The sequence below is a fragment of the Mesoplodon mirus genome, assembly GCF_964341445.2.
Source record: "Mesoplodon mirus genome assembly, chromosome: 12".
NCBI classification, from domain to species: Eukaryota; Metazoa; Chordata; class Mammalia; order Artiodactyla; family Ziphiidae; genus Mesoplodon; species Mesoplodon mirus.
This window is the reverse complement of record NC_138988.1, coordinates 47,438,405-47,450,918: the sequence shown is the minus strand read 5'-3', so window position 1 is coordinate 47,450,918 and position 12,514 is coordinate 47,438,405. Positions and strand designations below refer to the sequence as shown.

The 12,514-nt window shown below is 34.2% G+C and overlaps 1 protein-coding gene across 1 annotated transcript in view; it reads right to left on the bottom strand.

Moving 5' to 3' along the window:
• Nucleotides 1–12,514, bottom strand: part of TOPAZ1 (testis and ovary specific TOPAZ 1) — a gene marked incomplete at both ends in the record, with an annotated part of 68,068 nt that overhangs the window by 28,208 nt on the left and 27,346 nt on the right. Inside the window, 5 exon segments of the mRNA XM_082637709.1 lie at nt 271–363; nt 569–720; nt 7,876–7,939; nt 11,401–11,526; nt 12,259–12,344. Of these exon segments, the coding sequence (XP_082493835.1) occupies nt 271–363; nt 569–720; nt 7,876–7,939; nt 11,401–11,526; nt 12,259–12,344 (521 nt within the window).

The following is a 12,514-nucleotide window of genomic DNA, read 5'->3' as shown; positions in this document are numbered from 1 at the left end:
CTTTAATCATCCTTAAGAAGTAGAGATGAGGACAGTTCACGAAGCTGAAAGAAGTCACCTCAAGTGCTTACAACTATTTAATTAAGGGGAAGCTCTGTCAGTCACTGGAGTCTGTTTATAAACCCTATTTTGGGAGAAAAAGAACATTTCTGAAAACAATTCTTTGGCATTAAGAATGTGAGTAAAAGGCAATTTAAGAGTGTAAGCTGAAATCATTATTTTCTTGGTTATTCAGTACTAGAGAATAAAAGGGATAAAATGAAATCATACCTTGCAAAAGATATCAATTAAAGCAGGTACAGCATTCCTTAATTTCATAGTTGCCACACACTCAAATGTTTTTAGTAATATTTTCAGAGCAGGCTGCATAAAACAAAAAAATTACACTCATTTTCATGTCTTCTTTCAGTACACCTTAAGTTTCTCAAATTCGTTTATGCTGAAAAACACAAGTGTTCTCTACGAAGTATTCAACAAACAGAAATGTAACTGCTCAATTACACAAACAAAAAATATAACAGATAAATTAACTTAAAATATTAGAAAAATATATTTTCAGGTTACTTACCAGCATTCTAACCATTATGCTGAGGCTCATGACCTGAAATACTTCTCTCAGTAAACAATGTTTGAGTAAAGAATTGAGAAGGTTATTTAGCACTTGTAGATCAAAGTGTATACCCGGAGGGAACTTGCTGTAGTATGCCATAAACATGTTTACTAAAAAGGAAGAAGTATATATTAAAGTTATTTGCTGCTTTTAAGATATTCATCTTTCCTAAATTAGACAATCTTTCCATATTTAAAGATCAAGTAGTATAAATTCATTTTCTTAAAAGGTACACTTCCAGTATCAGAAATACTTGATGAAAATAAATTAAAGCAAAAGTTAACGGCAATAACATGTTAACCAGGATGTTAGGCACTAGATTGGGAGCTAACTCACGTGCTATCCACAAAAAACAGGGCCAAACTGCCTCATACATAATGGTCTAAATACGAACTCCTAAGGAGCCACACTCCCATGGAGACTTTAGGCAGTGGCCTGTTTAGGGGTGGATGCAGACAATTTTGACATATACCCCTTCTTGCTGTTTTAACCCCCACCAACATGTTGACCCTGGGGATATTTTTATTCCAATTTATGATATGAACATTCTACCAAAAATTATAACACTTATTTATTTCCTTTGAGAAAGTAGTTCCTTAACAGACACTTGGGTTGCTTCATATTTTACTGTGAATAATGCTGCGATAAACATAGGTGTACAAATATCTTTTGAGACCCTGCTGTCAATTTTTCTGTGTATATGTTAAGAGAAGAATTGCTGGGCCATACAGTAACTCTATTTTTAATTTTTTGAGGAACTGTCATACTGTTTTTCCACAGTGTCTGAACTATTTTACATTCCTGCCAATAGGGTACAAGGGTTCCACTTTCTCCACACCCTCACTAACACTTGTTTTCTGTTTTTTTCGATAGCAGTCATCCTAATGGGTGTAAGGTGGTACCTCAATGTAGTTTTGATTTGCAATTCCCTTAGGATTGGTGATACTGAGCATCTTTTTACATGTTTATTGGCCATTTGTGTATCTTTGGAGAAATGTCTTTTCAAGTACTTTGCTTATTTTTGAATCAGGTTTTGTTGTTGAGTTTTAGGGGTTCTCTGTATATTCTGGATACCAATCCTTTATCAGATATATGATTTACAAATACTTTCTCCCATTCTGTGGGCTGCTGTTTTATCTTGCTGATATTGTTTCTTAATGAACGAAATTTTAAATTTTTCATGAAGTTCAATTTGTCTATTTTTTCTTTGTTGCCATTGTCTTTGGTGTAATATCCAAGAAATCACTGCCAAATCCAATGTGTGATGCTTTTGTCCTTATGCTTTCTTCTCAGAGTTTTATTGTTGTAGGTCTTACATTAAGATCTTTAATCAATTTTGAACTAATTTTTGTATATAGTGTTAGATAAGGGTCCAATTTTATTCTTTTGCTTGTGGATATTTAGTTTTCCCAGCACTAAAAAACTATCCTTTCACTAGTGAATGATCTTGGCATCCTTCTCAGAAGTCATTTGACCATATATGTGAGGCTTTATATCCGGGCTGTCTATTCTAGTCCATTGGTTTATATGTCTGTCTTTATGCCAGTACCACACTGTTTTGATTACTATAGCTCTGTAGTAAGTTTTCAAGATAGGAAGTATGAGTCCTCCAGGTTTTTTTCTTTTTCAAGATTATTTTGGGATTCCTTGGGGATCACTTGGGAAGTAATGACATTTTAACAATACTAAGTTTTCCAATCTGTGAACATGGGATGTATTTCCATTAATTTATCTTTAGTTTCTTTCAGCAATGTTTTGTAGATTTCATTGTACAAGTCTATCACTTCCTTGGTTAAGTTAATAAGTATTTTATTCTTTTTTATGCTATTGTAAACGGAATTGTTTTTGTAATTTCCTTTTCAGATTGTTCAGTGTCGTTGTATAAAAATGCCCAGATACAGCTTTTTAAATGTTGAGGTAGTTTCCTTTTATTCCTAGTCTTTTGAGTGTTTTTATCATGAAAAGGTGTTGAATTTTGTCAAATGCTTTTTCTGAATTAATTGAGATGATCATGTGGTTTTTCCCCTTCATTCTGTTAATGTGGTGTATTACTTTGATTGATTTTTGTATGTTGAACTATCCTTGCATTCTAAGAATAAATTCCACTTGGTCATGGTCTATGATCCTTCCAATATGCTGCTGAATTTGGTTTGTTAGTTTTTGTTGAGGATTTCTGTATCAATGTTCATAAGGGGTATTGATCTGTAGTTACCTTTTTGGCAGTTTCTTTATCTGGCTTTGGTATCAGGGCAATGGTAGCCTCAGCCTCATAGAATGAGTTAGCAAGTGTTGCCTCTTCAACTTTTGGGAAAAGTTTGAGGATTGATATTAGTTCTTTAAATGTTTGGTAGAACTCACCAGTGAAACCATTTGGTACAAGGCTTTTCTTTGTCAGAACATTTTTGATTACTGATTCAATCTCCTTACTAGCTGTAGATCTATTCAGATTTTCTATTTCTTCATCATTTAGTCTTGGAAGACTTTGTTTTTCTAGGAATTTGTCCATTTCATCTAAGTTATCCAATTTGTTTGGCACACAATTATTCACAGTATTCTCTTATAATCATTTTTATTTCTGTAGAATTGTATTATTGTCCCCACTTTTTTTATTTTAGCGATTTCAATCTTCTCTCCCTTTTTCTTAGTCCATCTAGCCAAAGATTTGTTAATTTTGTTGGTCTTCTTGAAATACCAGCTTTCAGTTTTATTGATTTTCTTCTCATTGTTTTTCTATTCTCATTGTTCTCTATTTCATTTATCTCTGCTCTGATCTTTATCATTTCCTTCCTTCTACTAGCTTTAGGTTTAGTTTGTTTTTCTTTCTCTAGTTTCTTAAGTTGTAAAGTTAGGTTGTTGATTTGACATCTTTCTTGTTTTTTAACATAAACATTTATACAATAGCTATAAATTTCCCTCTTAAGTACCATTTTCACTCCATCTCATAAGTTTTGGAATGTTGTGTTTCATTTTCATTTGTCTCTAAGTATTTTCTGATTTCCCTTGTGATATCTTCTGTGATCCCTTGGTTGCTTAAAAGTATGTTCGATTTCCACAATTTTGTTAATTTTCCAGTTTTCTTCTGTTACTGGTTTCTAATTCCATCCTGTTGTGATCAGAGGAGATACTTTGTATATCTATCTATCTTCTGTTGAGACTTAATTTGTGGCCAAACACATCGGGAAGATGCCCCATGTGCTCTTGAGAAGAATATGTATACTACTGTTGTTGGGTAAAGTGTTCTGTATGTGTCTGTTAGATCTAGTGGGTATATTGTGTTGAGTCCTCTATTTCTTTACTTATCATCTGTCTGGTTGTTCTATCCATTATTGTGAGTGGGGTATTGAAGTCTCCAACTAATACTGTAGAACTGTCTATTTCTCTCATTAATTCTGTAAGTTTTTGCTTTATGTATTTTGATCGTCTGTCATTAGGTATAAATGTTTATACTGCTGCTGTACTGAACCTTTCATTACTATATATAATGTCCTTCTTTGTCTCTTGTAACCTTTTTTGATTTAAAGTCTATTCTGTCTAATATTAGTATAGCCACTCCTGCTCTCTTCTGGTTACTATTTGTATAGAATATTTTTTCCATCCTTTCACTTTCAATCTATTTGTCTTTGGCTCTAAAGTGAACATTTTGTAGACAGCATATAATTGGATAACGTGTTTTTATTCATGCTGCCAATCTGTGTCTTTTGAATGGAGAATTTAATCCATTTACTTTAAAAGTAATTACTGATAATGAAGGACTTACTTCTGATTTTTCTATTTGTTTTCTGTATGTCTCATGGCTTTTTTGTCCCTCGTTTCCTGCATTACTCTCTTCTTTTGTGTTTAGCTGATTCTTTTGAGTGAAAGTTTTAACTCCTTTTTCATTTCCTTTTGTGCATATTCTATAGCTATTGAGGTTACGGTGGGATTTATACCAGCTTAACTTCAATAATATACAAAAACTTTGCTTCTTTACAGCTCCATCCCCACCCCTTTCAGTTGCTAAGGTAACAATTTTTATATACTGTGTGCCTGAAAACATTAACTAACAGTTCTTTCAAATGCATCAGTCTCTTTTTTTTTTGCGGTATGTGGGCCTCTCACTGTTGTGGCCTCTCCCGTTGCGGAGCACAGGCTCCGGACGCACAGGCCCAGCAGCCACGGCTCACAGGCCCAGCCGCTCCGCGGCATGTGGGATCCTCCCAGACCGGGGCACGAACCTGTTTCCCCTGCATCGGCAGGCGGACTCTCAACCACTGCGCCACCAGGGAAGCCCTTTTTTTTTTTTCTTTTTTCTTCATCAGTCTCTTAAATAATATGGAAAAGAGGATTCGGAGTTACCAGTCAAATTTACAATAATACTAGTTTTTACACTAATAATATACTTTTCTTTAAAGGTATTAGTTTCTTAAATCATGTAAAAACCAGAAAGTACAGTACAAACCATTGTTACAATAATACTAGCTTTTATAACTATCCAAGTATTTACTTTTATTGAGATCCTTATTTCTCCATATGACCTCAAGTTACTGTCTCATGCCCTTTCATTTCACTTTGCAGGCCTCCCTTGAGCATTTCTTGAAGGGCAGGTCTAAAGGAAACAAACTCAGCTTTTGTTTATCTGGGAATGTCATACCAATAATTTATCCCTCAATTTTGAAGGACAGTTTTGCTAGATATAGGATTCTTGGTTGACAGATATTTTCTTTTAGCACTTTGAATATATTGGCCTACTGCCTTCTGGCCTCCAAAGTTTCTGATGAGAAATCTGCTTATAATCTTATTGAGGATCGCTTGTATGTGATAATTTGCTTCTCTCTTGCTGCTTTCAAGATCCTCTCTTTGCCTCTGGCTTTTGAAAGTTTGATTAAAACGTGTCTTGGTGTGTGTCTCTTTGAGTTCATCTTAGAGTTTGCTGAGCTTCTTGGATATTTATATTTACAACTTTCATCAAATTTGGGAAGTTTTCAGCCATTATTTGCTCAAATATTCCCTCTACCCCTTTCTCTTTCTCTTCTCCTTCTGAGACTTCCACAGTGTTCTGTTTCGTGGTGTTCCTCAGGCTGTACTCACTTTTCTTCAAACTTTTTTCTTTCTGTTCCTCAGACCTGATAATTTCCACTCTCCTATCTTCAAGTTCTCTGATTCTTTTGCCTGCTCCGATCTGCCTTTGAATCCCTCTGGTGAATTTTTCATTTCAGTTATTGTATTTTTCAACTCCAGAATTTTTCTGGTTTCTTTTTAGGTTTCCTATCTCTCTGATATTTTTTGTTCACACATTATTTTCTTGACTTTCCCCACATCTTCCTTAGTTCTTCAAGCACCTTTCAGACAGATGTTTTAAAATCACTAATTTATCTGCCATCAGGTCTTTTACAAGGATAGTTTCTGTTGATTTATTTTTTCCTTTGAATAGGCCATATTTTGCTCATTTCTTTGTATGTCATATGACTTTTTGATTGAAAAGTGGGCATTTGAATCCAATAATGTGGTAACTCTGGAGCTCAGAATACATATATTTTAAAATATTTGAAGCTAATAGCTTTTTTCAGTTTACATTTATATAAACAAATTTTTATCTTTTGTGCTTCCTTTGATTACTCTAAACCACAGAAATTATCAACTTTCAAAAAAATCTGATTGAAAATGTTAATTCTTTTTACTGAATTACCAACATACTACAATTATTCATTTTGGTGTATGCTAAGCAGTAGTAGTTTTTCACAATGTTTTTAGTCAAACAACTTCTAGAAAAATAATTTTATGTGGAAATTCAAATATAAAACAGATAAAAATGAACTTATGGTTAAATAGGGTAATGGGGAGTCCCACCCTCTCAGTACCTCCCCTTGTGAACTAGGTGGTCCCTGAGGCCTCTCTGTAGGGCCTGAGCAGTTAGACCTATACTTTATACCAGTGATACTCAGAGTTTCTCTTTCTACGTTGCTATCCAGTTTTCCTAACATCATTCATAAAATGAGTCTTCCTTCCCAAACCCTATGGTCTTTCTAAACACTAAACCTCTTTATACATAATATCAAGTTTATTCTGAGCTATCTATCTGTTCCGCTGATCTAACTTTCTATTTTCACATCAAAAGTAATTTATATAGGTTTTTGCCAACTTCCTGCACTTATTCTTCACTATAGGTTTTTATTTTTGTTTGCTGTATTTATTATTTTATAACTGAATAAACATGTATTTTTCCTTTTCCCATACTGGATATTCACACAACCAGAATTATGTTTTGGGGAGTTTTGCATTTTTCCCATGTCATCCTCTTTTCTTCCATATATGTTATGGAATTATTTCTGGAATATAAATGTTCATCCATATCTAACCATATGTAGCTTCTCCTCCTTGGTTATCACAACCTGTCAGGTGACAGGTATATTCCCTATATAGGCTCCTATTACTTCTACCTTAACTACTTCCTCCTTGCTACAGCTGGATTAAGTCCAGACTACCAGTTCCCTCATATGCTTCCTCTAATCCTTAGAGGAGATGATATCACCAGCAAAACAAACTTGTCAGAGATTTTGTTTTTAGCTAGATGAGATTTTAAGCAGATGAATATGGTGCTCTGTTACTATCATACTATGTGGTTTTGGTGGCTGTGTCAGGGTGACAAATGTAAAGCTTGGTCCCTTCCTCTTGGGGCTCACAACATAGTAGGGGGAGATGGGAGCAGGGAATGGGATGAGGCTGTGGAGTCAGATAAGGGCCTAATAGAGGAGATTATCCTATTTCCTATGAGTAAGCTTTGAAAGATGAATAGGTCTTTGCTGTGGGGAAGTGGGATAAAAGAAAGGGATCCCGGGTAGAGACAGCAGTGCCCTCTCTATTATAACACAGCATGCCCTATTTAGGGAACTGCACAGAATGATGGATGGTGCACTGGCTACAAGGGATAGTGTAAAAAGAAAAGGGCTAAAAAGTAAGGAAGATACAGTTTCTGAAAGATCCCTTCAGAAAGATTTTAAGCCAATTAACAATATCCTTTTTCCTGTCTTACAACTGTAAATAAAATTTCTATGTCACAAAAATATTAGTATGTGAGGGAATTACAGTGTTAGGTGGCTTATAATTTTTTTATTAACCAAAATGCCACACTTATTATTAATCCTTTCTAACACCAAGAGAGCTACTCTAAGGCATTCAGTTTTCATACTCAAAAGTACTGAATTTACTTTCAAACTATTAAGACAATAGCACATTGTTTGAAATTCTCATATTAATAAATTCATAGTAATCATTCCATTGTCTCATACCTGCACGTTGTAGCAAACAAAGCTCGTTGATACTTATGTATTTCTTAAACACATCCATACAAACCTATAAAAGTCAAGAAAAATGTAAAATTACCTTTTTGTATTTCATAAAATCTACACAAATTTCAGTCCTATCTTTTTGCTTATTCCAATTTTTTTAAGTTAATTGAAAGCAATGGAATAAAGAAGCTGATGTTAGGTTAACTAAGATTTGAAATGTACATTGAATTCATTACAAAAATCTTATTCAGAGAATCTCTGTCAAAGAAATAGTCTAGGAAACAGAGTCAAGATTAGCAATCAACTGAGGAAGGGAGGACATCTTTTACTGGTATAAGGAGAAACACATGGACCAATGGATTAGAACAGAGATCCTATAAATAGACCCACTCATACACAATCAACTGATTTATGACATGGTGATACTGCAGTGCAGTGGGGGAAAGGATGGTTTTGGGTCACCTGGAGATACACATGGGAAAAAATATGTATCTAGACGGTCTCACATCATAAACAAAAATTAATTCTAGATGGCTTAGAGTTCTAAATGTAAATATAAGACAAGAAAACTTTTAAAAGGAAAAACATAAAAGAACATCTTCATGATCTTGGCAAAGCTTTCTTGAATAGCATGTAGAAAGTCAACACCATGAAAGGGAAAAAATGGATAAGATTGGACTATATAAAGATTAATAATTTTGTTTACCAAAGACACTTTTAAAAGGGTGAAAAGTTTGACCCACCTCCTAGAGAAATGGAAATAAAAACAAAAATTAACAAATGGGACCTAAGGAAACTTAAAAGCTTTTGCACAGCAAAGGAAACCATAAACAAGACGAAAAGACAACCCTCAGAATGGGAGAAAATATTTGCAAATGAAGCAACTGACAAAGGATTAATCTCCAAAATATACAAGCAGCTCATGCAGCTCAATATCAAAAAAACAAACAACCCAATCCAAAAATGGGCAGAAGACCTAAATAGACATTTCTCCAAAGAAGACATACAGATGGCCAAGAAGCATATGAAAAGCTGCTCAACATCACTAATTATAAGAGAAATGCAAATCAAAACTACAATGAGGTATCACCTCACACCAGTTAGAATGGGCATCATCAGAAAATCTACAAACAAATGCTGGAGAGGGTGTGGAGAAAAGGGAACCCTCTTGCACTCTTGGTGGAATGTAAATTGATACAGCCACTATGGAGAACAGTATGGAGGTTCCTTAAAAAACTAAAAATAGAACTACCATATGACCCAGCAATCCCACTACTGGGCATATACCCTGAGAAAACCATAATTCAAAAAGAGTCATGTACCACAATGTTCACTGCAGCTCTATTTACAATAGCCAGGTCATGGAAGCAACCTAAGTGTCCATTGACAGATGAATGGATAAAGATGTGGCACATATATAATGGAATATTACTCAGCCATAAAAAAGAAACGAAATTGATTTATTTGTAGTGAGGTGGATGGACCTATAGTCTGTCATACAGAGTGAAGTAAGTCAGAAAGAGAAAAACAAATACCACATGCTAATACATATATACGGAATCTAAAAAAAAGCAAGAAAAAATGGTTCTGAAGAACCTAGGGGCAGGACAGGAATAAAGACTCAGACATAGAGAATGGACTTGAGGACACAGGGAGGGGGAAGGGTAAGCTGAGACGAAGTGAGAGAGTGGCAATGACATATATACACTACCAAATGTAAAACAGATAGCTAGTGGGAAGCAGCTGCATAGCACAGGGAGATCAGCTCATGCTTTGTGACCACCTGGAGGGGAGGGATAGGGAGAGTGGGAGGGAGATGCAAGAGGGAGGGTACATGGGGATACATATGTACGTATAGCTGATTCACTGTGTTATACAGCAGCAACTAACACAACAATGTAAAGCAATTATACTCCAATAAAGATGTTAAAATAAAATAAAATTAGAGATTTAACTAAGCAAAAATAAATAAATAAATAAAATAAAATAAAATAAAAGGGTGAAAAGGCCTGTTGGTGGAATGTAAATTGGTACCATTATGGAGCACAGTATGGAGGTTCCTTAAAAAACTAAATATAGAACTACCATATGATCCAGCAATCCCCCTCTTGGGCATATATCTGGAGAAAATCATAAATTGGAAAGATACATGCACCCCAACATTCAATGCAGCATTATTTACAATAGCCAAGACATGGAAGCAATCTAAATGTCCAATGACAGAGGAGTGGATAAAGAAGATGTGGTACATATATACAATGGAATATTACTCAGCCATAAAAAAGAATGAAATAATGCTATTTGCAGCAAGATGGATGCAACTAGAGATGATCATACTAAGTGAAGTAAGTCAGAAACAGAAAGACAAATATGCTTATATGTGGAATCTAAAAAAATGGTACAAATGAACTTATTTACAAAACAGAAATAGAGTCACAGATGTAGAAAACAAACTTATGGTTTACCAGGGGGAAAAGGGGAGGGGAAGGGATAAATTGGGAGATTGGGATTGCCATATACACATTACTATATATAAAATAGATAACTAATAAGCACCTATTGTACAGCACAGGGAACTCTACTCAATACTCTGTAATGACCTATATGTGAAAAGAATCTAAAAAAGAGTGGATATATGTATATATATATAACTGATTTACTTTGCTGTACACATGAAACTAACACATTGGAAATCAACTATATTCCAAAAAAAATTAAAAAAATAAAAGGGTGAAAAGGCAACTTGTAAAGTAGTAAAAGTTATTTGCAATACGTATATCCAACAAAGCATTTGTATCCAGAATATATACAGAATTCTTAAGATGGACAAGAAAAAGATAATCCTCTAGAATATAGGCAAAATATTTAAATATTTACAGAAAGGAGATATTCAAATACCCAACAAACATTGTGAAAGATGCTCAACTTCATCAATCACCAGGGAGGTTATCACTCCCCACCCACTAGAATGGCTTAAATTAAAAGGCTGATAACACCAAGAGCTGGTGAGGATGTAAAGCAACCAGAACTCTCAAACATTGTTGGTTAGAGTGTAATTTGGTAAACCACTTTGGAAATCTGTCTGGCAGTATCTACTAAAGTTGAATATATGTAGATCCTTTGACCCAATAATTCCAGTTTTAAGTATAACCCATCAGAATATGTTCATATGTTCACCAAAAGACATGCAGAACACTACTGTATTTACCAAATTTAGAAACCACCCATCAAAAGCAGTACTGATCAACAAAAAACATTTTGATATACTCATACAACGGAATATTTAATATTATACAGCAATGAGAAAGAAACATCTACAATTAAGTAAAAAAGTACAGATGAATCTCAAAAATGTTGAGCAAAAGCAGCTAGAAACAAAAGAATACAAATTGTATGATTCTATTTATGTAAAGCACAAAATCAGGCAAAGCTCATATATTAGGAGTTGATGAAAATCTGAATTAAAACATTTGACTGAGATGGTTATTAAAACAATCTCTACTTCAAAGACTTAACATATTTTACCTTTTCATTCCCTTGCTCAGGCACGTGAGCAAACTTGCACTGTGATCGCTCACAGCCACGTAATGTATTAAAATGAAATTTGCAATATCTATGGGGTATCATCAACCCTAGGGGCTTCTGGAACACCTAGAAAATTAGACAAATTCCCTTTCTGTGTTAATTGTAAAACACTTACTGCAATCAAGTGAGAAAGTATTTGAAACAACCAGAAGTATTATACATCCAAAAAAGTATCACAATAAATTGTTTGCTGACTTGATAAAAAGTAACGCCAAACAGTTTATATTTTTAAAAATTATGAAAAAAATCAATTTAAAGTTGTCTGAATTTTTGCAATTTCCTTTAGTGTAAAACTTTTATATTTCATCAAAGTTACTATCATTTTACTTTACGTGGTTTTAAAAGTTTATACTTTCCCTCCTCCTTCTCATGTGCCTGCCCTTTTAACTTGTATAAAAAGTTAATTCTGTAATAATATGCATATTTCAGATGTATTTATTAGAACCAAAAATTTCCTTAGCTTTTCTGATTAACAGAAAAAGGCAATGAGTGAAAGGTTTTTACAACAGGCTTTTCCTATCAATTGCTTTATATGACTAGCTTTCTCCTTCATCACAGGGAACTATTCATCCTGTATTTTCTGTTTTGGATATCCCATCTCCCACCCTTTTGCCTTAAACCTGTTATACTGTTTGTGAATATCCTCTGAATCGCTACCCATTTTCTGTCCCTTACCACCAACCCCCATTTAAAATCCATAAAATATCCAGAACTGCTTAAATGATGATAGGGAAATTAATCAGAAAGCCCCAAAGTACAAGCTTATAAGATTATTATTTTTTTTAATGGGGCACTTACCCCTACATTTTTTTCCCTCTTAAATATTTCACAAATTTCAGGATCATGCGGTTTTAGAAGAGAATGTTTTTCTGGAAATCTGAAATCTAGAAATGATTAAGAATGACATTACATTCCAATATGTTACAACTTATTCCTTTCATAACAATCAAACAGATGATTACTACTATCTGCTTTAACATTTCACTTTGGACCTCTTGTGCTCCGTTCAAGGTCTGCTGCTGTGGTATGTTCCTGTGAGATATATAGTAATTTA